General features: G+C 40.9%; 1 protein-coding gene across 5 annotated transcripts in view; it reads left to right on the top strand.

Annotated features, from left to right (window-relative positions):
• Window positions 1-27,462, top strand: part of cadm3 (cell adhesion molecule 3) — a 92,725-nt gene that overhangs the window by 54,012 nt on the left and 11,251 nt on the right. For 4 of the 5 annotated variants that reach the window (XM_044367547.1, XM_044367544.1, XM_044367545.1 and 1 more), the window contains exons 4-8: window positions 1,489-1,641; window positions 9,525-9,662; window positions 19,441-19,611; window positions 20,243-20,333; window positions 26,263-26,435. In XM_044367547.1, coding sequence (XP_044223482.1) covers window positions 1,489-1,641; window positions 9,525-9,662; window positions 19,441-19,611; window positions 20,243-20,333; window positions 26,263-26,435 — 726 coding nt within the window. Of the gene's footprint in view, window positions 1-1,488; window positions 1,642-9,524; window positions 9,663-19,440; window positions 19,612-20,242; window positions 20,334-26,262; window positions 26,436-26,885; window positions 27,309-27,462 lie in introns of all 5 variants that reach the window. The other variant, XM_044367548.1, reaches the window with a different exon arrangement.

Genomic DNA, 27,462 nt, shown 5'->3' with positions numbered 1-27,462 from the left:
TAGAGAGATAGACAGATAGACATCTAGAAAGACAGGCGGATAGACACAAGGCAGGGAGACAGACAGCAATCACACTGCACAAACACCTTAGAGGTCAATGCTATCACGGAAACGAGCGGTTATTTCGTAGCATTTCATCATCATCATCTATCTCAGTCGCTTGTGCTCTCTCTCCCTCTTTCATGGCTGGATTTCTCATTGATGACAAAGCCATTTATGTCTCTCTTATGTTCCCCACTGCCTCCCTCCTCTTCATCCTCCCCCCAGTCTCCCTCCTTCCCAACCCATCCCTTACTGTCTCTCGTTCTCCTTGCTATTTATGCTTCTTCTGTTTTGTTTTTCTCAGGTTTTTTTTTTTTCTCTCTTGCAGTTTCTCTCGTCTCTCATTCTCAATTTGCGTCTCCCTCTTTGTTTTTCTTTGCCTTGTTCATGCTCACATCTCAGCTATTTTTTCCTTTGCTCTCACCTCATCTTAATCACTCCTCCTTCTCCTCCTCCTCCTCCTCTCTCCCTCTTACATCATTTTCTTTCTAAACACTTTTCCCCCCTCCCTTCTCCTCCTTTCCACTTTACCTTTCTCTTTTCCCATGATTTAGATTCCGTATTTCATCTTTCTTATTTTCCTTGTACCTCTTACCCTGCCCTCCACATCCCTTTTCTCCCTCCCTCGCATGCTTTTTTCTTTCTTTTTCTCCCTACCTCCCCTCCCTTTTTTCTTTTTTCTTTCATGCTTTCTTTCACTACTTTACCTCCCTTGTGTCTCCCCACCTCCACCTTTATTCTTTTCTCTTTTCAATCTAAAGTCTTTTCCTTAAATCTTTCCTCTCCTTCCAATTATCCCCTTTCTCTCCTCCACACATCCCTATTATTTTTCTCTTCTACAGTACCTCCCTGTCTCACCCATTCCCTCCCTCCTTTCTCTCACCTTCCTCCCTATTTCACCTGATTTCTCTTATCCATCCTCCATGGCCTTTTCCCCTTACTTCTCTCCATCACCTACCTCCTTCTCACCATGTGTAGCACCCTCATGTTTCCTTCTTTTCCTTCATCTCTTGTCTTTCCTTCCCTTTCACCTCCCACCTCCACACACTCTCCTTCATCTTTTCCCCTTCATCTTCCTCCTCTTCTTTCTCCGACCCTGTCCTCCTGACCCAATACTCATCCTCCTTCCCCTGTGTTCTCTTCCCCCTCCTTTCTATTTCTTCTCCTGCATTAGAGCAAGTAACCAGTGCAGTGAAAATATGACAAAACTTTTAGATGTTTATTGCAACTTATACACTATATATACAAAAATAAATTACTCAGAGTTCAAGTTAGAAAAGTTTAAATTGCAGTAAAAAAGAACCCAACAATTAAAATAAGTAAATACATAAAATAACTGAACAAAGCATACCATATACAACTTAATTCCCCTTGAATAATTCATAAAGCAGATCATTTATATATATATGCACATTTCTAATTATTGATATCCTTTTCTTTCTTCAGCACTGAGAGACAACCGCATCCAGCTGTACCGCTCGACACCCACCGAGCTCTCCATCACCATCGCTGAAGTGCAGCTGTCTGACGAGGGCGAGTACACCTGCTCCATCTTCACCATGCCAGTCCGTACCGCACGAGCCACTGTCACCGTGCTAGGTGGGTCAACCATGCACACAGACACACACACACACACACACACACACACACATATATATACCATTTTTTACATCAACTTCCTCTGATGCTGCAGAAAAAAATAAATGTGCAAGTTAGGTGTGTTCCAATAGATGTGTTAAACAGCTTTCCTGAACATTAGGAAAAAAGAACATGCTTTTGTAGAAAGTTTACAAAAAACCCCAGAATATGAGAAGCACATTTTGCCCATTTTTCATTATAATTTTAGTCAAATCCCTGTAGTCTTCAGATTTCTGTAAAAGCTTTTCTTTGTTCTCACTGAGGGCCTAATAGTGCAAGATGACATTTTTGCCTTCCTTGTGTTCATACTCAGTCATGTCTCCTTTGAGACTGATTGATGGCTGTGCAAATCAGCTTGACTGCAGTCTATCTTAATTTCCCCTCCAAACCTGTAGGATTGTGACAAATTTGAATGGATGTTTTTAGGCTTTTGGCATTTTTTCTTATTTTCTCCTCAGTTGTCATGTTGTTTACAACAGTTTTATAATAATTCCTGTTTTTCTACCAAAGAATTTCACACCCCACACAGAAATATCACAAAATTACAAAATAGTTTGACTTTAAAATGGTGAAATAATGGCTCAAATTCACCTTGATACACCGCTGTGGCATTGTGTTAGTCTTAATTACCCACAGCATGTCCTTTCTCTCAGAGCTGTATGAAGTTTGACCCTGTATATGTCCGTTGTAACTGTAACTTGCCAGGAAAAGCTGCTTTCTGCGTGAGGCAAAATACTGGTGCTCGAGCAATTTAGTATTGAACTTCCATAAATTTAGGGGACTTATGAAAGACCACTGCCCATAATGCAACCCAAGCCACCAGTTTGTAGGTTTTTAGGTTAAAATGTTGTAGTTTGCAAGCCCAAGTGGAGATAACCATGGTGGCATCATCAGTTATTTTCTGAAACAGAGAGAGAAGACATCATTATTATTATTATTATTATTCTTTATTAAAAAAGAACAATGCACAAAAAAACATTAATCTCAAAATGAGAAGAGATGATTTATGCTAGATTTATCTATTAGCTAATTTCCATTACCCAGGGACAATTTCCGGTCCCTGGGCAGGTACACACAGAGCAATCACCAGACGCTAAAAACATTAATTTACATGCAACACCATTACATAGTCTCTATCACACTAACAATTATACAGATAAATCTACAAGCACACATCAACATATAAATACCAGCACATTCATCCAGTGCAACTATAAAATTACAATTCATTACAATTAAAAATGTGAATCACAGTCAAATTAATGTCGACATGACTGGTTGCTCAGTATCCAATTTTTTTGTACCATGGGGAAAAAGAATGAAAGTCTGTGCAAGTTTCTAAGCTCAGCTGGAAGCATATTCCAATGTTTGATGGCCATAAATAAAAAAGCAGATTGTACAAAGGCAGTCCGCCGCAGTAGGATGTTAAGTCTGAGTCTAGAGCACATTGAGAGGTTCTGCTCATTTGCTCAGAGTGGAGCTGAAAAAAGCTCTTCAGTGGTGGAGAAGGAGCATTGTAAATTATCTTAAGTACCAATCGAACTTCTGAAAACAGAATGTGATTTTCAAAACTTATGAGGTTGTATTTGGACATTATGTTACAATGATGATGATTTAATGATTTCCTATCAAAAACTTTTAAAGCTTGTTTTGAAAAGAATCTCAGTTGGTTTCAGCGCAGTCTTACTGTCCTGGGACCAGCAAGACATGCAATAATGAAGATGTGAAAAAATCATAGCATGCAAAAATGTTTTTGATGCTTCTATTGTTAATTAGTTCCTAATATGTCTAAATTTAACAATGTTATATTTAAATTTTTTACTCATCTTTTTAATATGACTTTCAACTCAAATTGGAATCTAAAATCATACCTAAATATTTAACTTCATTAATATTTTTGATTATTTGTCCAATAACCCTAAGCTGTGTATACGCAGTTTGTTTTTGTTTATTAGCACAATACATCATCACTGTTTTCTTTATATTCAAGGTAAAACATGAGTCATTCAGCCACTTCATGAAGCATTAACAAAAGCTTAGTGGCCACTTGTACAGCATCTCTCCCATGAGTGTATATGACTGCATCATCAGCATACATCTGAATATCGACATCCTCACAAACGAATGAGAGATTATTGATGTATAAACTGAACAGCAGTGGTCTCAGAATGGAGCCTTGTGGCACTCCCATTGTGCATAAATTTAGTGATTATTCCTGAATCCGAACTGCACAGGATGGAGTAGATCTTTATCTCAATTGTTCTCAAGGCTGAGTACTGTAGCTTTGCTCATGATGCATGGATATAGGTGTATCATGCTTTTTGGGATTTTCTGTCATTTTTCTACTGATGTCGGATGTCTATGTCAAACATGGTTAAAGTTAAAAATCCTGAGGTGTATGTAGAAATGCTCCCTGCAAGTCAAAAGCCCTTAGCCTGCTCTGATTGCTTTGTTTGTAATGTTACCTCTACTTCCTCCTCGTGATGACGTCAGATTGTTCGCACAGCCCACAAATGGCCATCTGTTCTGTAGCCTTTGTTGCTAATATTGTTGCTAAAGCTGTTCCATGGGCTGTTCACATTGTCCACTCACATATTTCGGAACGGATTTCAGCTCAAACATGTACAGATGTATTTGAGAAGTTTATATTTTGAGTAAAGGACAAGAAAAAGAAGTGAAATCCTCCTACTTTTTGTCTACGTAGCCTCCAGAGCCAGCAAAGTTCTGTCAAGGGGCATCTTCTGGAAGCTGGCCAATCAGAACAGAGTGGGCCCATTGGGAGGTGGGCGTTGAAGAGACAGGAGCTAACAGGCCTGTTTTAGATAGAGGCTGAACTGAGGATCTGCATAAAGGGCCAGTATAAGATAACTGTAAATGATGTAAAGATATTCCAGTAGAGCCCACAATATAATTATAGACCTGGAAATGTGCCTGATACATCCCTTTTAAACGATTATTCTGCCAACCTACAATGACACAGATGAATTGAGAACAAGAAAACCTTCAAAATATTCCAAAACTTACTGTATCCCTCTCAGAGTGCCGTGAAACAACATGCAATGACTCCTCAGCCTTCCTTGTAGACGCCTTCATCCAGTTTGATCCAGATTGTTGCTTACAGTGTTAACCTTTGTGTAAGGTTATGACCTCATATAACTCTGGCGTAGAGATAAACTGGCTCCTCTCATCTTCTCTGAGATGGATGTTATTACCTATGTGTGATGCTTCCCTGCAGCCAGCAATAAATTGCGGTCACACTGTCAGTGGTGCGTGAGCCTGTTTATTGATTGCATTTGGGCTAATCGTCTTTGGACCCCCACAAACAGTCTTTCAACTATTGATTTTTATTAGTCAAGTTGTTATTGTTTTTCATTGTCAGCTAATTCTGGACATATTTCATGGTTTCACTTGAAGATGAGAACAAAGCGTGCTTGGCAATACAGTTATGCACCAACTAATGGCCATGCAACCACAATGGATGCTTACTGTATACATGGAAGAGACAGCTGGTCTGATATTCCTGGGAGGTTGTGGTGCGCAGATTTACAGCCAACATACCAGGGCATCCAATGCCATTTTTTAATTGTTGTGTAAATCTAAATCATTCTTTGTGCTCATCACATAAAACCTACATTAATTTATTTATTCAACAAATAGGTTTTCACTGCTTGTTTTTGCACACTTTCTGTATGGATAAAGAATCATTTCAGAAAGGTTTTGTCAGATTTTGCCATTTTCACTCACACAGTTTTTCTAATTCAATACATCATAATTTGCCAAGAAATTCTCGGATGGAAACCAAGCTGCAGAGGGTTCAGCCTAATTCTCTTGGAAAATGCACTTAGTGGAAACAAGAGATGCTAAAATTTTGATATTTGGGGTGGGGCAGGGTGGTTTATGTTTATAACGGCTGATCTGTAGCTGACAGGCCACAGGGTTGTTACTCAAATTTGAGCTTTGTCAGTCACAAAGTATGGAAGCATCCTTAAATAAATCATTTTTTTGGCAGTGCTGTAAGTATAGTGAAAATAATTAAATGTAGTTGCTGTGGACAACAGCATGAGCAGAATGCCTGAAATGTTAATGTGATGTTTGTGTGTGTGTGTGTGTGTGAGGGGGGAGGGAATGGTGCGTTGAAGTAAGGGTGAAGGCGGGTCCACTTTTGCTTTTTAAATTCAAATTAACATGAGAATCACTCCTCCACATTTCTTCCAATTTTGCAGTAATTGTGATTCAAGCATTTTTTATTTGCTTTAATTGACGGCTGTGACACTGTATTCTGCCTTTAATAAATATTTCATGACCCCTGAGAGGGAGCCAAACCATCAAAAATGTATGGTAAAGTGTCTAAAACGCACAGACCCCTGTGGGAAAATAAGGCAAAGATATTGAGTTTTGGCACAGCAGCGTTCATGTGTGTGTTTTATTCTTGTTTTGACATGTGCGAGGATTTGACAGGCACATACACAAACGCAAGATGTGAGCACACAACTGCTGAATATGGTCAGTTTTAAATGCATGTGTGTCTGTTAGTGTAAAACGTGTGGCATGTCTCTCTGCTCTCTCCTGAGCTAACCAGCGCATAATTTATAATGGCTTTATTCTCTTTTATTCTCCTTGTTGAGGAAAGGGTCTCGACAGGGCTTCTCCAGCCGATTCTATATGTGCAGTATTATTCCCTCATTAATATTCAATGCTACTTTACTGCCAGAGAGCTTCCGCACACAGTGCACTACATCAAATACTGCTACATTAAAAATTGACCACATTTTTATTTTTTTGATCTATACCTTGGTTAGTTCATAGCACTTTATATTGGTACTTCACTGTCCGTCCGTTTGTCTGTCCATCTTCAGGGGGTGGACAAAATAAAAGGAACACCATGCAATATCATTTAATCCAATACAACTATCTATCTATCTATCCATCTATCTATCTGTCTGTCTGTCCATCTTTTCCCTCTCCTGTCATTCTCCACTCCCATAATATTTGTAATGTTTTGCAAATTTGTTCAATTTTCTGGCCTGAAAATTTTCAATAATTGGTACAAAATCTTGTCACTTTTAATTAAAAAATATATCCTACAGTACCAGTCTCCTTCTTGGCTTCTCTTTGTGCCTCCCCTGTCCATCTCTGAGTTCCTGTCTAACTCTCTCTGCTTCTACCTTTTCAACTCGGTGTCTTTCTCTCTCAGTCCATCACTCTCTTTCATTCCCTTAATGCACAAGACTGTGGTATGTGGTAGACGGCAAACTGAATGTTCATTATTTTCAAAAACAGAATGACGGTTAACTCTGCCAACAGTGGAGAGAAGTGCCGCCCACAATGGTTGCAGATGGAGCATTGTGAGAAAAGTTTGATTTTCCCCAACTCTCAACTTCATCTCTCAACTTCCCAACTTAGACCATGATGGTGATGAAGACAAAGTGGATACTGAAATGGACAGAGATTCCTTCTACTGCTTGTGTTGTTTACGTTTTAGGTTGTACTCCAAGTTAAAGTAGTAATTAAGCAAAAATGTTTCTAATTTTAACTGATTGTGCTGGAATTTGGAAGAGCACCCTGGGAAAGGAAGATGTATCATGATATTTTGGTTTGGCTGGGGGCTGTCTGGTGTTGGTTAAAGCCAGTTTGATTCTGACCTTTGGTTCATTTTATCCTTCTGTCCCTCCCAGTCTTTTCCTGCAAACTATCACACAAGGCATCAGTGTCATTCTGACTTACATCCTGACTTTTAACTAATGAATTCTGGGAATCGGATTTAATAATCTCTGCAAAATATAATTTACTTGACATTATGAACTGACTAGAAGTACTAACAGTCACACAATACTATTTACCAGACTCACTCAAATTGTAGAAATGCCAAGACTGTCAGAGATAATGCAAGCCTCATGCTGCTGATTTTAAAGAGATAACACTTTTTTTTTCACTGAATTAATTGCATTTTCATGTTCATCTCAGTAGGTAGCCTGAATCTTTTGAGTCTTCGTTGCAAATGTTGGAAAACGTAACATTTATGCCACCAGTACTGTTGTACTGTTCACTCAATGAAGGATTTTATCATTTTTTCTGTTTGTCTCTGTATTCAGAGTCTGTCATTTGGACTTACTACAAATGTGGTTAGCATTTCATTCAGATTCATCACAAGATTGATAAGTACTTAGTGGCTGACCTTTTTGCAGTGCATTAATAAAGAAAAAATTATATGTTACCATGGAATTTCAATATGAAATATGTATTACTAATGTCATTTTGCAAACAATTGAGACATTTTGCAATGAATTATGACTTCAAAAACCTCTTTATTTGACAGCACTAACAGTGATAAATATATATGACAAAGCCAGACCACTCATTAGCAAAGAAAAGACATTAGTATATTTTTCCATACAACGAGGAAGGCACCAATCTGATCCAATGAGTCCGATACTGACCTTGTTAGAGAACCAAGCCACATTAAATCCAATTTCTCTTTCAATATTCGTATAAAATTCAGCGTTTCTGTTATCATTTACATTCATTAAGTCATGGCATGCCAACGACTGAATTTTTAGTGCCTCAGCAATCCCTGCTGTCATGTTACCTGACATAAAAATCATTCCAATTGCTGGATGAAAATGAGATTTTGTTTGTTTTTACAAGAGGTTATTGGTATTTGGCAATTTGTTGTTCTTTATTGTCTAATTCTCCAAACTAAATTACAAAATCTGTCAGTGTCCTTTAAAACAACCCATATGGGCATTTTTTGATGTGATGCTCCTGTCATCATGATGACATGTTTTTTTCTAGTTGCTTCAAAATCTGTTGCGAACTACTTGTTTAAGGTGAAGGAAGATTGTGGTTATGGTTCAAATAAACCAATGTTGACTGTTCATAGGAAACAGGAATGCCAACAGCGATCTGCTACATCAAAGTCCGGCCTGGACGCTGTAACAGTGTTATGCTTTTTCTACCTTTCCCTTTGAGAGTCATTATTTTCACATCCACAAGTGGTCACATAAAACATAGAAATTTTCTTGTGGACTAGCTCTGATGGACAAATGACGAGGCAGCAGGTCTGATGTTTCTGGAAGTTCATGGTGAACAGAAACCTTACAGACATTTACTGTAAAGGACCAGTGTGTAGGTTTTAATGGCATCTAGTGGTGAGGTTGCAGATTGCAACCAACTGATAACCCCTCGCCCTCAACCCTCCCTTTCAAATATGTAGGAGAACCTACGGTGGCATGAAACTTGCAAAAAATGTGAAAGGCCCTCTCTGGAGCCTGTTTGGTTTGTCCATTCTGGGCTATTGTAGAAACATGGTGGCGCAACATGGCGGGCTCCATGGAAGAGGAGCTGCTCCCTATTAGATATAAAGGGCTCATTCTAAGCTAAAAAAAACACAATGATCCTTATATCCAGGTGATTTTACACTAATGAAAACATACTTATGAATATTATATTCCATTTCTGTCTATAGAGCTCCCTAAAACTTACACACTGGTCCTAAGACCATGTAGCACATTTGTTTCTGGAAGGTCATGGTGAACAGACACCTTACAGACATTTAAGATAGTGTAACACCTTTGAGCTGCTGTGATATGACTCTGAACCATTTCTGGGGCAAATAAATGCAGGCCTGAATCCAAATTTTTATCCCACTGGGTTTACATCAGAACTTTCAGAATGTATCAAACTTTGCTGTTGATGTTTCTCCCACCCCCTCAAATTCAATACACTACAACTTTGCAAATATATGCAGTACTTTTTCCTTTTTCTAGTTACAAGGTGAGCCCTGCAGCATAAAAGTTTTCTCTTTCTCTAACTCTCAATGTCTCTCTCTCTCTCTCTCTCTCCAGGTGTGCCCGGTAAACCTCAGATCTCAGGCTTTGAGAATGAAGTGCTGGAGGGGGGCAAAGTCACCCTGACCTGCACCAGTACAGGCAGCAAACCCCCCGCCAGGCTGCGATGGTACAGAGGAGACCAGGAGCTGGAAGGTGAGAAATGCAGGGAGTGTGTGGACACACTGTGAGTGAGTGTGTGTATTGCGGGGTCAGAAGATGTGTGCTGGGCGTGTCTGTTGTTGTACTCTGGCTTGTTGACTCTTGCTGGATCTGTGTGTGTGGTAAGGAAGCGCCGGGGTGTGGTTACGAGTGTGATAGAGTGTGTGGCTGCAAGGATAATCTGTAGGAATGCAAGGATGTGGTTTTTGTTTGTGTACATATGTATGTGTTTGTCTGCGGGCTTAAGTGTGTGATCCTGCAGTGTACAGTGTGTACTGGCATTTGCAAGTGTATATGTTTGTACACATGCGCAAATTCATGTACACCTGCCTTGCGTGTGAGCTTTTGTGTGTGTTTATGTGGTGTGCTAGCCTGTGTGTGTTTGTGTGTGTGCTATCAAGCTGTGTGTGTATTGTGTCCTTGCCACGTTGCCTGCTGTCTCTCTGCGTGTCCTAAACCTGTGTGTGCATATGCGTGTGTACAAGTGTGAGAGCATTCTGCTAGTTTGTGTGTAAGTGCAGAAACATGCTGAGCGTGTTTGTGTTTGTGCAATTCATCTCCTTCATTCCTTTACATCCTGATCCTGTAAATTTGTGCCTATGCATGTATCCAAGAACTGTATACCATATGTATACGGGTTTTATTCTATTGCGTGTGTTTCAGTGTGTGTCGACGCTGCGTTTATTCATGCGAGTGTGTGTGTGTGTGTGTCATCCGTTGAGCTGCAACATATCTGCAACTGGGAGTGACACAACAGAGAGCGAGAGATAGCGTAGGTTGGATCTAACCGGGATAAGGACAGAATCCAACAATAAAAGGCAGGGCGGAGGAGAGGATGAAGGGATGAGGTCGAACACAGAAACAGAGAGAGAGCTTTGCAAGAGGTCAGACTGACTGGTCTTTTCTTCCAGATAAATGAGAGAAATAAGCAGGGAAGAGAAAGAGGGAGGCAGAGAGAGGATGTCATGAGAGGAAAAATTAACCGTCTTTTTTTCTTCCAGATGAAGTGAAAATCAAGGAGAGGATTGGCAGCCTCTGACTCACACCATTGGTATTGGCAGTGGTAGCATTCCTCCAAATTACAACTATGTTTCCCATAACCACCCCCCCCCCCCTCTGCTTCCCGTTGCTTCATCAGTCAGAGGTTTTCTGTTTGGCTTTACGGAGCAGAAAAAACATGTTGGAAGTGTTGTTTCGGTCACCCTTTTTGCTCCTTCCACCATCTGCCATCACCAGAAACTCTAGAAGCTTTAAGCTCTGTTTGGCCTGGAAGAACAGCGCCTTCTGTCTAAATGCAAATACCTTCAGCAGATGTCCCACCAAATCCTGCTCTGTGTAAACTGCAGTGTTCAGGCTGGTAGATCTTTTTTTAACAGTAATTATACTAATATAATATGATGATATAATATGATAATGATTTATTGATGTGAAAATGCCAGACTCAGGCTTTGTAATGCAAAAATGGCTGTCTTGTGTACTGATGCCTTGGCATTGTTGCTATAGTTATGGATTGAAATGAATCAAAAGAATGGACTGAAGATACAAAGAGAAGGAGGAATGGGAGAGCTGCCCGCCTGAGGACAGATTATCTGGTCTTTTTGTTACAGCTGAACTAAAAACAGTACACAGAGGGAAAGAGGGTATAGAGAGCTTTTTAGGAAGATTGAATTTCTTTTTAAAGGTTCAACTCACCCAAATTAGTAGACGACGTCGTTTTCCTCTTACCTCTAGAGGTATCTTGCAAGGCAGATAGTTTTGCTTTTATTTGCCAAGCCTTTGAGACACTCATCTCTTGAGATTTCAGCTGATGCTCCAATGAATTGGTGAACAATGAAATGGTGCTCACTGCAAGGAGAAATTTTATATAAACGATGTTTTGAGTACTCTGGATAATCTTCAGACCCTTCTGAGTACACTTTTCATAGGAATTTCTAAGGATGCTTTCTGCTGAAGAAATAATCCTAAAGAAAACTGTTATGGTCTGTAAACTAGCCAGCGTCCCAATTGCATTCATTTTAGGCGATTGCACACATCTTGATTTACATCCACTGCCAATATCCAGTGCCAATGAAGCAATTTAGTTTAATTTAATTAATTAATATAGTTGCCTAAGCATAACAATACCTTAAAGTGGGATTCCAGTGATTTAGTGTTGCACTTCCATAAAGTTAGGCAACTCACAAAAGACAGCTTTAAAAAAGAACTGTAAAAACTGAAGCACAAAAGGACAAGGACTTTTAGTCTCTGGTGTGGGCTAAGCTCTATAAACACTGGCTCCTACACCTCCCATAATGCAACTTGACAACTTCTTTAATTAGACTCTCCCTGTCTAGTAAATGTCCATGTCTCTCAAACTCCACGCCTTAGTTTGTCATGCAGGATTTCTGTTAAAAACTGCCGTCTCTAAGCCTACACCAAGGTAACTCTGATGACATTAATGTGCAAATTCTGTGGTATCCCTTTAGCCATAGTTTATATGCTATGACCATGATGTTTACTTAACCTTAACCATACCGTAGTTGCCATATGCAGATATTGTAGAAAAAATATTAATCATTGAATGTAATCTGTGTTTTTGTAGCATCAACTTCCTTGTTTGATAATAGGATTGCATCCAATCTAACAGGGACATTCATACTTTCTAATAAAGAGTAAACAGACTGAGAGAGATTTGAGGGAGATCAACTCGATGTGAAAGACGGTGTGTTCGAGGCCTTGCCCACCTGTCCTGACACGGCACCACACTAATCAGTCATTGTTGGAACCAAACACACACACACACACACACACACACATACACACTCCTCCACTTTAACACACAAATACTGGTAATGGACAGATGATAATCACAAATACACAGTGCTCATCTCCGGCTAGATAGCGGAAGAGCACCACGGGTCAGTGTGCTATTATTACAGTTTCTCATTGTGTGTGGGTGTGTGTGTGTGTGTGTGTGTGTGTGTGTGTGTGTTGGAAAGATGAGTCTATAGACTGCTGCTCACCAGCGCTTCCTTGACAGCTTCACTGACAGTAAGTGACAGTGAGGGGCTGCTGAGAAAAACAGGGAACAGAGAGGGGAGTGAGTGAATGAGCGGGAGTGTGTGTTTGTGTGTGTTTGTGTGTGTGTGCGCATGCATAAAAATAGACGGAGCGACTGCAAGGATGCCGAGAGAGTGATGGAGGCTGCAAAGAACCGACGGAAGAGAGAGAGACTGAAGGAGAAAGAGAGCGCAGAAGGGGAATTAAGAAAACCACAGACGAAGACGCGAGGCAGCTTTGTGGCTGAGTGGGAGTGTAGACTAGGGAGAGAGGATGAAGCGAAGGGGGACCAGTTTTTAAAGAAGAGAGGACTGGAGAGCGCAACAGGAGAGAGGGTAGAAACGGAGGGAAGGCTGACGAAATGGAGAGAGAAATCCGGAAAGCGGATTTAGATAGAGAGAGGGGGGGGGGGGGGGGAGGAGAGGATGGGAGACGGAGAGCAAGAGAGAGTGCGGGAAAGGGAGTGGTAATTGAGAAGAATGAAAGGCTAAGAGCTTTGAAGACTGTATTAGTTGTACTGTGAGAAAGGGCTATGGATCATTTAGTGACATCGATGTATTGGATTGAGGATAATGGGGATTTATGGTGGCACTTAAGGCCATACCGGCTGAATACCAGCCCAAATTGTCATAATGCAGGACATCGGGCGGATTGTGAAGGGTACATGGGCGTGTGTCCGTATGGAGCGATGTAATGTAAGAGATGAGACAGAAGGAGACGGTGATCAAAGAAACATTCACTTCCTTAAAAGTAGCATGAACACACTGTAAAAATTTCCCTTTAAAAGGAAAACTCCCGCATTCAAGTTTTTATAACTCAGAAGTAAGAGTTATTATGCCCAATGGCTCCTTTCATATTGCTTTATTATGATAATATATATATAATATAATCTCCGCCTTTTGCTGCTTTAAGGATGCCATGAAGTAGCTTTGAGATGTAAAGGATGTTGAAGCAGGATGTAACACTGAGAGGATTTCAAAATTAATGTGAGCAGAAGGAAAGGTTATATAGTCTGAAGTTAATAGATTCAAAGCCAGTTCAATCACAATCACAGCACTTTGGGAAATGGAACAAATGTAGAGCTGTAAGTTATGAACACATTCATTATTAACAGTTTTTTTTTATTAATCGGTTTATCGTTTAGTCTATAAAATATTTTTAAATTGGTTGTTTTGTCTGACCAACAGACCAGAACCCAAACATATTAAATTTTTCAGTGATGTAATGATTCAACGCTACTTATTATTGCTGATTCATTAATGTGTAAGCAGAATTTCATATTGTCTGTGGTCAAACTGAAGCTAATTTTCACTATTTTATACAATACCAGGTAGTTTACTTTGTAACAATGCATGATATGTTATAAGCCGTTCGCTTTGTATGTAGACTCTTTATTTACTAAGTAGTCAAATTAATGTAATTAATAAATAAGTACAGTATTAACATTTGAATTGTAGTGAAACAAAACTTTACTCAAGTAAAGTACAAGAACTTCACAGTTGTACTTATGCGCAGTATTTGAGTAAAGGTAAAGTTACTTTCCACAACTGGAAACAGATACAGTAGAGACACAACCAAAATATGTCCCAACAACTATGTCCACCTGGTAATCTAGTAACAGGACTAATTAATTCTCCTTTCAAATAAGATGACCTCATATGAACGCACAAATCAGACTTGAGTGCTTTCACCATCCGTAATCCGATTTAAGCTTAAAAGTGATGACTGTTTTGATTATTTTAAAACCTTCCTTTATCCCTGGAAGGGCTTTTGCTGAGCGTGCACGGTGGTGTTAAGCCACGCGTTGCTTCCTATTCACAGTTTCGTTTTTCACACTTCTGACACGCCAAGTGGAACCTTCCAGAGTCTTCTGCTCGCGGCGACTGAGCAGCTCCACTGGAGTAGCTGGGGGTTAAGCGCCTTGTTCAGTTGGCAAAGTTGTTGAATAATGATGAGTTTTACTCACTCATTCATTTTACATTCCTACAATGGTCCAGCTCATGTTTTTATATCATTTTTTAATCCAGAGTAGCGCAACACTAACAGTTGATAAACTGATAAACAGTTTAGTCCATAAAATGTCAGAAAAACGACACAAATACAAATCAAAATGTACCAGAGTCTAAAGTGACAACTTTAAAAGTGACAGCTTGTTTTGTCCGACCAACAATTCAAAACCCAAGACATTCAAGAAGAGAAGTAAAATGTCACATCTGAGAAGGTCTTCAGTTTGATTTTTATCTGAATAACAGTACAGTGATATGAAACAGATACGAGCTGCAAATTCTCACATTTAACCAGAACTCAGCTAACAATTGCCATTTTTACTTGGTAAATATCTCAAAATTATTCACTGACTAAGTTTGTTGATACACTTTGTTGAGGACAAAGTATAGACTGCAAAACATTATGAATATTTTATTAGTATTTACTACGTCAGGTGATTTTCCACATTAAAAAAATGACAATTTAGACTTTCTTTGGCTCCGGCGACTATTATGAATCAAGTAGTTTGATCTATTGTATTTCAAGACTTTGTCATGTCTCTAAAGATGTCACAGCTGATTCTGCATTAAAAAACACTGGCTGAAAAAGTGTTTTTCGTTCCATCCAGTAATCGATTCATTGAGTAATTGTTTCAGCTTTAATCCAGAACTATGGCCACAAGCATTCTTCCACAGCCTTAAAGGCCCAAACACGCTGGACGCAGTAATTGCTGCATCCAGTTGTTTGATTCTCCTAATATGATTATTTTATGGTGGATTGTACGCTCGAGGGTTTAAACATCAGTAACACCAGCGCTTCATCTGCATCGCATCACCACCTTGGGGAAAGTTAGTCTTAAGGATGTGCCGATTGCCCACCTTTTTATTCGAGGAATAGGAGTTTCATAGAAAAGTACGGGCATCCCATGAAATTTTAAGCAGGTGCTGCATAGTCGAGTTTAAATATTAAAGAACGGCGCGCACACTTCCACCAATGTAGAAAAAAATATAATTGAATATTCATATTTATTTTTAATGATTCATCAGTCATTAAAAACATAACTTTGACGATATGGTATGTTTTTGTAATGATTTGGTATTTTAGTGAACTGATGTGAACTTTTGTACAAATACTAGTGAATGTGATAAGGCAATAACATCATAAACTGATGGTACAAATTAACTGAAGGTGATGCTATGAAAACCTAAACTCCAGGTACTGTGTTTAGATAAAGATTGTGTTTAGATGTGGTAGCAATTTTAGCAATGCATATATATCAATTCACCCAATTTACAAGTAAATTATGCAAATGACTGAAGATTTGTCTATGGTTTAACATATCTGTTTATAGTGCTCACAGCATTGAAAAATTACATTCAACAGCAATATCTGTTTCCAGAAATAGTGTTCCTGTTACTCAGGATAATCCACAGACCTCTTAACTGTTTTCTTTGGAACTACTGTCTGCCAAATAAATAGTTTCTTGTCCACGACTGTGTGTTGTGGATTATACAGACAGAGGTGCTATTTCTGGAAAAAGATGTTATTGCTGGGAAGGGACAGACACAGATTGACACATCGACCATCACTATTGCATCAGTCAGTTTTAGTTAGCATGGATAGCGACAACTCTCAGGGCACTTTTGCCACATAATGATAATAATAATAATCGCCACCAGGTCCTGAGGCTGCGGCTGGCCTTGTGCTGAAGGTGCATGGAGTCCATGGAGGTAGGAGGGAGGATAGGCGATGTCAGAGAATGGTACAAAGCTAGTCCTTAGCTTAGGTGATGATACAGTAATTAGTCACTTATGGCCATTTATAATTAATCTCACTCCGAAAAATATTTTGATATCAGCTGCCTTGACTTCTGACCACTGTCATTATTCTCAGTGGGAAAAAAAGCGGGTCAGCTATTGTTCTGTTTTTTTCTGCTTGGCGCAGCAACTTCCAACAGAGTTGCGCGGGTTAGCAAATGATATATATCTCAAAGTCTCGGCTGTTTCGTCAGGGTTGATGAGGGGCCGCAGAATTTGGCTTAACTGACCTTACAAGGAAATGCATACAAGATAGTTTTGAGCAGCAAAAGCGTCTCTTGCACACAGTATGTGTACTGTTGGAAAATCACCTGTATTAAAACAATACGGCATAAAGAATGTGATTTTGTATATAGCACAAAAATTATAATGTGAAATATCCTCTTTAAGAGGTAGAATCTGTTAGTTTGTAGGTAACCCAGTGCAACATAACCTGTTATTGCTGTTTCCAGTCCAATTTCCTTATTGCTCCGCTTGCAGCAGCTGACATGCAAATCTACCCTGATTATCTAATAATGAACTGTGGAAATGTGAATTATGAGTAAATGTGCATCACTGCTGTCTTGGGAGAGACACTTAAACTGACTGCGTATGATTTTTTTCCCGTAATGAATGTGTTGAGTCAGTTCCGTGACCCCTTGGGCCTGAAAAACGTGTTAAAACTCAATTGTACTATTGTGAAAATACTGCACCCAAGAGTCAGTGAGTAAACAAACGGGATATCTGCGTTCCCAAGTCTGGTATTAGAGATCCATGGTCTTTAATAAAGGCTATATTCTGTCCGTATTTGTGTGTGTATAGAGTAAGAGAGACGGTAGTGAAAGAGACAGACAGTGACGAAAAGACTCCTCTGAGTGGCGTAGGATTATTGAAATGCACCTAGAAAGTAAACTAATTTTCTCCGTGGGTCAGAGGAATGGTTATGGTAATAAAAAGAGAGATGGCATTAGATTCAGTGGTATTTGAAGAGTTCTCTGGAGGGGGTGGAAGGAGGAGGAGGAGGAGGAAGAGGAGGAGGGATCTGTAATATTTGTGTGTTAGAGAAAGAGGAAGAGTGAGATAGAGCGAAACGTGTGTGTGTGTGTGTGTGTGTGTGTGTGTGTGCAAGTGTGTGTTTTCCAATCTGCTTTCCTGTCACTATCTCTGTCTCCTCTGTGTACAGTATATGTTATTCATGAGCTTGACCTACATGCGCCCATGCTTATGTGTGTATGTATTTATGTGTGTGTGTGTGTGTGTGTGTGTGTGTCTGTCTGTCACTCCATGCAGGGGAAAGTGATAAGGTTCTGGTCCACTTTCCAACATTCACCAACCACTTTCACGGTCTGACCACCCAGTTTGATATTTTTTCTCTCAATGGAGCGCGATCTGCGGATGACAGTCTCCACTGTGTTTATGCTTTCATACTTTGTCTAACTGTTCTGCGCTTACACCTCACACCCAGTTCTTCTTCTTCTAAAGGAAAGAAAGGGAAAGAACAGGAAATGGAAAAAGGGTATATACTGTTTGAAAAGATGCTCATATTGTTACTTTAAACTTACACAAAGGGGGGTTTTAAAAAAATCAAATCAAAACGGGCCTGTTTTTATCAGTCTAATTTAACAAAATATGGTCGCAACAGATGTTCGCTCTGTTCCTGGGTACAGTTGCCTCTTTGTCCACAGAGTCGGATCACATCATGTGAAATGCAAGCTGTCTCCTAAGCAACAGTGAGCAAAGAAGTCCAAAGAAAGCTGGACGTAGCAACATTAGATCTTTAGCCTCTCTAGTCCCTTTGGTGTCCTTCGGCGTGAAACATCACAGACTGGCCTGGTTAGTAAACATGAGCGTGCTGTGTGCAGTTTACTGATGTTCCATTACAGGGGTTCTGGTACTGAGGAGTGAACATTTCAGTTAACTCTCACTACCATTTCCAGCTGCCAACGTGCTGCGTTGACTTTTGCAGCTCTGAGGATCACATGAAGTAGCTTTGAGACTGTTCTTTTTTTGTTTTGTTTTGTTTTGTTTCCTTATGAATGAGGATGTTTGGGCAGGATGTGCGATTGAGAGGATTTCATAAAAAAAAAACTGGAGTCTGGAGTTTGTCATTTATAGCCTCTTAGGAAGTAAATTCAACCACAATCACAGCACTTTGCAAAATGGAACAAATGTAGGGCTGCAACTAATAGTTATTTCCTGTTTTTTTCTGACCAGCAGTCTAAAAAGCCAAAGATAATTCAATGTACGATATAAAACAGAGAAATGCAACAAATACTCACATTTGAGAAGCTGTAATGAACTAATGTTTGTCGGTTTAGCTTGATTACTGACTTAAAACAATCATCAATTATAAAAAATAGTTTTTGATTAATTTTCTGTTGATTCATCAATTGGCTAATCATTTCAGCAGATACAGATTTTTGGCAAACTGAGAGAAATACACGCCTCAGACCCAAGTTACTGCTGCTATCTTTAAGATGAACACAGATTTTATATGAATGGACAAGGTGGCTGGGTCGCCCTAAAATCTGTGATGACATTTTATAGGGTATAGGATTTGTATACATCACTGAATGAGTCAGCAGAAAAATCCTTTTTGGGAGAGAAAAAGTATGATATTGCTATAAAAATAGGTGGAAATGCAACGTTAGACGTACAATATATGTGGCATATAATGATAGATTGCAGAACAAAACACCCAGGGGCACAAGTTAACTGGCCAGGTACACAGTCACAGGTAACTGCATTTTTCATTTAATGGGACAAATGGGGGTCATTGCTGTTCTGTACAGTTCTACAACATAAAACCAACACACCCTAATTATAGCCAAGAGTCTTTTATCGTGCCGTAGTTTGTGTGTATTTTTCATGTGTTGGGCTAGTCTCTGGTTAAGATACAGGCGCCTTCCTCTTGACTTCCCCCTCCTTTTTCTTGTCCCTCTTCACCTCAGGGCGTCCAGACGTGGTGGAGTCCGTTCCAGACGAACCCACATACAACGTGAGCAGCGAGCTCACCCTTGAGGTGAGCCGCAGCGACGACAACACCGTCATCACCTGCGCTGTCGACCATCCCTCACTCGCCCCGGGGGACAAGAGGAGCGATCAGACTCTGCGGGTGTCGTGTGAGTCAACTGGGAAATGGGGGGGGGGGGGGGGGGGGGGGGGGGGGGGGGGGGAGGAGAGGAGATATAGAGGATACTGGGAGAGGAGAGTGAGGGAGAAAGAAACTGCAGAAATTAAAACCGCCAACTGTTTTTGTTATAAATTTATGCTTTGCTCTCTTGTGTTTGGCAGTAAAGACACATATCCCCCCCCCCCCCCCTTTCCCTGCAATTTGATCTCTGCAGCAGTCATTTCAGATTAGCTACATGTAATAATGACCGTACAGGAATTTAACCTTCCTCTGCTGGTGCACTTGCCCAGAGTTGAGTCACTGTGGATAAGAATTGCAGGTAATCATCTAAAATGAAACTGTAAATGGATCCATGTCAGAGCCTGTGTCGGTGCTGCCACCCTGTGGGCGTGACCGTGGTACTGCATTACCCAGGGAAAGTCATGTCGTTGTGTAAGGGGGTTATGTCATTGTGGGAGGCAGTGAGATGGTGACGCCTACAGGATGCAGATGGGAGTAGACGGAGACGGGGATGAATGAGACAGTCAGTGCTTTGTGCATGTCTGAACGGTTATGAGTCCTGTGTTATGTAACTATGCTCTGTGTGCATGTGTGTGTGTGTGTTTGTCTTCCACTTACAGATTCCCCTAACGTGCAGATCCAGCCTGAGAGTGATCTGCCCAGAGAGGGGGAGAAGTTTTATCTTGAGTGTGTGGGCAATAGCAACCCTGAGTAAGATACATACACACACACACACACACCTCATGCAAACCACGTATGCTTGCATGCTTGTATACATACACACTGTCAATTATTTAAACGCAGTCTAGACACCGCTTGCACACCGACGCCAATTTCAAATCCCAGATTTAAGTTACATCATATTAACAAGGATGCTGTTAGTTAAGCCATCAATTAAAACCTTAAGGTGTAAACAATGTTTTATACTATACAATTCTGTCAACACAAATTAAATAGTGGTCATGGTCATGTTTCAACAATTATGTAACATTACTAAGATTTTCTTCTCTGTGGGAGTTAATTAACATAATTCAAGAGATAGGTGGAACCTTTAAACATAATTCTTAACTGAGCTTCATTAAAGACTCTGTTGTATATATGTACAATAGATGAGAAGAAGCCCCCATACCTAATTTTGATACCTGAATGATTGTTTGTAATTGTCTTCCAAAACCACCTATAAGAACATTTTCTGATCTGGCATCAGGTCGACATTGTTTGTCAGTGTCTTCCAACACACATATGCCTATTACAAAAACATATTTCATTTAATTTGAGCGTTTTCTGATGCCACTTCTAAAGTAGAGGTTTAGTTAGATTTGCAGCAGTCTCCATAAAGTACACGGGAAAGGTTGAGGAAAGATTGTGGTTATGGTTGAGAGAAAGCTTTGTTGACTGTAGGTGAGGGGATGCAGCCACTATCTGACACTTTGTATGTCCAGCCATCCAACCGAACCTTGCTCCTAAAAGGTTTTAGGCTTTTGCTCCTGAGAGAGGACAGTCATTACTGTCTCTGCAGGACCAAAGAGACAGCTTGTCAGGAATCGTAAACATTGGCTGTTTTAAGCATTTGAACAAACAACTGATGTTTTTCTAGTGAACTGAGTCTTGGCTGGACAGTTAATTCAAGGTTTAGTTCACAATAGACTATGTCTTGTGTTTGCTTCCTTTCTTTGTTTGTAGCCTTTTTATCATATCCTTTCAGCCAGTACTTATGCAATCTGTCGCCTCCATCACTTGAACCAGGTATGAGTTCCTGACATGATTCTGATGTTCAGTAAATCTTAAAATATAACCCAACAGATTATCATTCATATCAAGCTTAGGATGATGCATCCTCTTACTTAGTAACTCTGCCTGAACAAGTCAGGTTGGGCGCTGCGGTCCTCACTCCAATCAAAGCTTTCACCTCGGCCATGTGGAGAGGCTCAGTGGATTTTAAGAGGCTCTTTATACAGGCGTACAAAGAAGAAGACACACATGTAAACACACCCACGCAGTTACCGAAAAGGTGTCAAATTGCACGGCAGGTACACAATTACAAAACACAAAAAAACATCCAAAAACACCTTTCATGCTTCATGTGCAGGTAACAGCACTGACAGCCTGCTCATTTACACACACACACACACACTTGTATACAATCACACGTTAACATGTTACAATTTCTGACACCTTCTCATGCAAGTACTCGCTTGTTCAAACATGACCTGTATATATACGCACACATGGGCACATTTAGTGAAAGCACCTGCTTGTACAAGCTCTCTTGTGTTGACTGATACAGTGTGTACACAGTTTTCCTGATACCCACAGACACACACACACACACAGAAACAAGCTGCAACCCCCGTCTTAAATCATGCCCACACAAATACACTCTTTCCTCTAGCCTTTTTGCATTATAGATGAACCTCCAGCCAACCAGCCCTATCGATCCGTTCTCCTCCCCTCTTCTTCGCCCTCTGCCTCCATCCATCCCTCCATCATCGTGTATCTCTGCGCCGCTGTGTCACTCACGGCTCGTTCATTCCTTTCCATCTTGTCACGACAACTCCCTGCCCTCTTCCTCCCTGTCCTTTCCTATAACTCTCCTCTATCTCTTCTCACACCTTTTCCGTCTAAACTCTCCATCCCTCCTCCTCCTCCTCCTCCTTCACCCCCTCTTCCTCCCCTTCATCTCACTCTGCTTTCCTGTCACTCCCTCCCTTCTTTCTCCCCCCTTGTCAGCTCATCACAGGAGTGGCTAGTAATAAGACTAGCCGGTTAGTGTGATTGACAGGTAGAACAGATAGGGGGCGGGGGAGGAGGAGACTGTCATTGCATGTACGTGCTTTAAAAGGCAGCAAAGGAGTTGATGAATTATAGAAAAGCAAGGCATGAGCAGTGTGTCACAGCTGGGGGGGTTCAATTCCCACGGGGACCACATATGCTAGAGATATATATATTTGTGATACAATTAGACACTGTGGATGAAAGCACCCCTTAAATGATGTATGTTCTATAGAAGGAAGAGTCTTGTTCTATGGTAATAAATGGGTCCATTTAGTTCAAAATGGCCCTGACAGTGCAAGGGTTCAGGGTTTAGCTCCCACTGAGATCACTGATTCTAAAAATGTACTTAAAGGTGCAGTGTGTAAGATTTAGCGCGAAAGGTCCTCTCTAGAGCCGGTGTTTGGTTTGTCCATTCTGGGCTACTGTAGAAACATGGCGGTGCAACATAGCGGGCTCCATGGAAGAGGACCCACTCCCTATGATATAAAAATATAAAGGGCTCATTCTAAGGTAACGAAAACAAACTGATTCTTACTTTCAGGTGGTTATACACTAATTAAAACATACTTGAATATAATGAATACTATCTTCTATTTCTACCAAGTCTGTTAAGCTAGATGCCACTAAATTCTATACACTGCATCTTTAACTCATAATACACAGAGAGGCTTTAGATAAAAGCGTTTGACGAGTGGCAGAGGCTGTATGTAAAAAAAAAAAAAAACGAGGCTATAGAAGAAGAGAGGAGAGAAGCTGTGAGGCCGATGCAAAAATGACAAGGGAAGGAGAAGCAGAGAGCTAAGGAAAACAAACCGACAGGAGAGCGAGAGGTAGAGAGACAGGAGAAAAGCGTGGGCGGAGGGGAGACGGAAAGATTTGGTGACAAGCAGCGAATGACTAAGACAGAGAGAGAGAGAGAGAGAGAGGGAGAGAGCAAACAAGAGGAAGCCGGTGTGTATGTGTGAGACAGGGCGAGAGAGGAGGGAGCAGTTATGTGCACCGCCGCTCGTGGATGAGCTAGTGTCCAATCAAATCAGATACAAGTTGCCCCCGCCGCTGTCAGTCAAAACCCAATCACTGCGATGACACCTTTCCTCCGACACACCCAACCACTCGGCTCCCTCTCCTCCTCTCGGGCTGCCCTCCCCAATCAAACTCAATGAACGTCACACTCCATTCCATAATACACAAGACTTCTCCGTCTGTGGTCACATCCTGTCAGGTTCAAAAGAATAATTCACCGTATCAAATTCTATACCGTGTTTCCTTGACGCCTGGCAGCCAGAGGTCTCTAATAGAAGAGAAAGGAATTTGTGCTCTACATTCTGTTATATTCTTCATCTATTTGATCAGCACGGCCCAGGAGTGCTCACAGTCGCATCGCATTTCTGCTCTAGAAGTAATTTAACCAGGTTAAACACCCCAAGACTGTTCGCTTAACACATTTACAGCTAAAAAGCCTTGCATAACTTTGACCTATCGCGTGCAAGCTGCCTTATGTGTACAAGGTCATGGCCACGGTTAGAAAACAGCAGGTGACATGTAACAGGATTACAGTAATCTGTAACCTGTAACTCCTTAAAGGATAAAGCTTTTGTTGTGGTGTTCTACATTTTTATCAGCAAATCCCATGAAAAGACTAAAACTACAATTAATTGATCCTACGGCTTTTGCAAAGCCTGACGTAGCATATTTCTTTGTGCCAAAAGAGCTCCATCAATAAGCCACACTGTTGCATTTAGTGACATGTTGCATTGCAGTGGACGTGAGCACTTAAGTTTATTTTGAGTCAATCCCACATCCCACACCATCCTGGTGCTGTAAATACTCACTAGAAAACCAAATGTGTATTCATCCGCGGCTCAAAATAGTCCCCAGAAAAAAAACAAAACACTATTTACTCCTGTTTGTAAGACATTTGCTGAATTCTGTGTAGCCCAGCTGATTTTGGGAAGTTGCTAGGCTTATAAAAAATGTAAAACTTTTCTAAAGATTTTCATCTTCAGGAGAAACAATAAGGCATGGGGGTAGTGCCACAGACAGGGTAGTGAAGTCTTAAAGTAAGAGCTGAACTGACGCATTGATGATTTAGTTTTTTGAAAATGAGTAAAATATAGAATAACACCGGCCTTATCCTTTGATAATCTCTTACTGTAGAAAAACACTGATGAGATGACAGATACTTTTGGTAGAAATAAAAAGTTGGATCACTGAGATTTTAGACATTAGCATAATTCAGCTAATCTTATATGAATAATTTAGCAAAAAACACCCAAAAGCTCTTTCTTTACCATGATAATGATTACAGCTGTAGGAGAGAGGAATAAGTTCCACCAAAGTATCCATAATTGCAACACAGAATGTCTTCAAGCACATCATGACTTTTGTGTAGTGTTTACTAATGCATGCATACTAATTGAAAAGTTTCCACCTCAGCAGAGCTCATAGCCAAGTATAAAAGACAAGGATTTAGACATGCATGACGGGAATTATCAGCATGGTCTGAAAAAAAGGAACATCTGACCAATCCAGCTTTGTGCTCTTAAACTACCTGCTGTAAAATAGAGATTGCCTTTTGAGCATTATGTTTAATAACACTACACCAGTTACAGCCTTCTAAATGTGAAGTTAATTGTTCAGTTAATTGCATATTATCTATCATTTGGAGGCGGTGTAATACAACAGCTGATTACATTTTATTGCAGGTAACCAGACGATGTAGCCAAACACAGTGAGGACACGTTTGTTTTAAATACTTTATGGTTGAATTTTTATTTGCCTCTGGACTGGACACATGAGTTTTTTTTTTTAGTGTTGTTAGGATTTATACTCTTAAAATGACACGTATTCCCAACTTTAAGCTTTTCAGTAAGTCCACAGTCTCCCATGTGTTAGCTCAGCCGCAGGTGTCAAGGAAGCAGACAATGTTTTGCCCGGCAGCAACAACAGAACTTGTTGTAGGTTTTTGCCTCTCAGAAACATAAAAGTAAATTTAAATAATTCTAAAATATTAGTGAAAATCTAATGGAGCTTGGCGTAAGAGCTGGGCTCTTCCTGCATTTAACAGTTACTGTAAAGCCACTTGACCACCACAGTGAATTTACAGATTGCACCTTTAGGTGTTGTTGAGGGTTTGTTCCCATTTGGAGGAGTGATTAATCAGTCCAACACATTCAGGTCTGTCCCCGACTCAGACTCCCCGTCATTGTAATTACTGTACAGCGCTTAAGGACTCACACATTTACATAATTGATTCTTTTATCAAGGCACGTCTCGCTATCTCTCTCATACACAATCTGTTATGCAGAATGGATTTTTTAACGCTGGCTGATTTGAAATGCTGATCTTCGTTCTGTTGTCTTCTTCTTCTCCCTCCATCTCTTTTAATCCCTTCTCTTCTTCAAACTGTGGCAGTCCTCCCAATCCCATCCTTCTTTCCACCGTTCTCTTCATCTCTCCCTTTCCCACTCTCAACTCTTTTACAGTCTGCCGCAACTCCCTCTTTCCATCTTTCATCTTCTCCTTTAGTCCCTCCTGTATTTTTTTTTTTGACTAACATCCATCTCTTTCTGTAATTTGTTTGCTCTTGCTCTAGCTCTTTGTTTTCCATCTTCGTTCCTCCCAGCCTCCGCTCTCCTCTAACCTTTTTCTTCTTTTCTTTCCCTCCCTACTTCACCCTTTTATCGTTGCATCTTTTCTCTTTCTTCTACAGCACTTGTCACAACTCCCTTCTCTTGTCATCACTCCGTCTTTCTTTTGATTTTTACTTTTAGTTTGCTTTTTTAGAACATGTGCAGAGTGTTTACAGTTCAACTCAGGACTCTCATTCTTTCTGTATCTCTTTTTCCCCCCCTCTCCTTCTCAGGCCTATCTCCTTCACGTGGGAGAAGAAGGATGGAGAGCTCCCCCAGCTGGCCAAAGTCGACGGTGCTTTATTGCGCTTTGAGATGCTCAACAAATCAGATAATGGCGTCTACCTCTGCCGCGCCGACAACGGCATCGGACACAGCCAGGGGGAGTACACACTCCTGGTGCAAGGTAACGAGGAAAAGCAAAAAGAGGGATGGAAAAACAAAAAGAGAGATGTGTGGTGGAGAAGACAAGGAGAGAAGAGGGTCTGATGTAGAGAAAGAGGATGTCTTCTTCTTTTACGTTTCTTCATCACGTTTTTTTTTTTTCTTTTGTCGTTTGTTGTGGCTTTGCTTGTATTTCTTCCATCTTTTTTCTCTTCTGATTTTCTTTCATTTTTTTTTCCTCCTATTTTTGTTTGTTTTGTTTTGTTTTTTCTCATCCAAACCGCGCTACCATTACCACCGCCACCGCTTACCATCCAACCGCTTCGCTCGTTCTTGCGCTTCTCTCCCTTCGCTTTCATGTGTCCCGTTGGTTCGATCCATGGCCATTTTTGCGCTTTGCTTGCTCCTCACCACTCCTCCTATGCCTCATCTTCCTCATCCACCTCCTCATCCAAAGGTCTCATGGACCCAGATTCCCCGGACTCCACCTTCCCCTCCCTTGACTCTCCAACCTCTCCCTCTATCCCTCCATCCTCCTCCCTCCCAGACACTTCTTCTGACATTTTCTCCGGCTCCGGCTCCGATCCCAATTACTCCCCTTCCCCTCCTGACCTCGACTCCTCCTCCACCTCCTCTCCTTCCACCCCTTCCACCCCTTCCGCGGCTGATGTGTCGACCGCCAGCGCCCAACCCTCCTCCTCCACCACCACCCTCTCCAACGCCCTCTTCCCCGACCTGCCATCCGCTCCAGACTCCTCTCCCTCCTCCTTCACAACTCCCGCCTCCTCCTCCGCAAACAGCGCACCCTTCACTGCCACTCCCTCCTACTCCTCCCCCGCCTCCTCCCTTACTCCCTCAGTTTCCGTCCGGCTGAATGGAGTTTACACTTTCACAGGTAAAACCATCTGAGTTACACACTTGTACACACACACTTGGGAACAGAAAGAGATGTAAGAGGCTTAGTAACGGAGTGGAAAGACAAACACCATTCAAGTTACTACTTGGCTATTTTTTTTCCTCAATACACAAACTGTGCTTGCATTGTGGAG

This window comes from Thunnus albacares, chromosome 12 (assembly GCF_914725855.1).
Source record: "Thunnus albacares chromosome 12, fThuAlb1.1, whole genome shotgun sequence".
NCBI lineage: Eukaryota > Metazoa > Chordata > Actinopteri > Scombriformes > Scombridae > Thunnus > Thunnus albacares.
The sequence above is the reverse complement of the archived record's forward strand: the minus strand, read 5'-3'. Positions and strand labels throughout refer to the sequence as shown.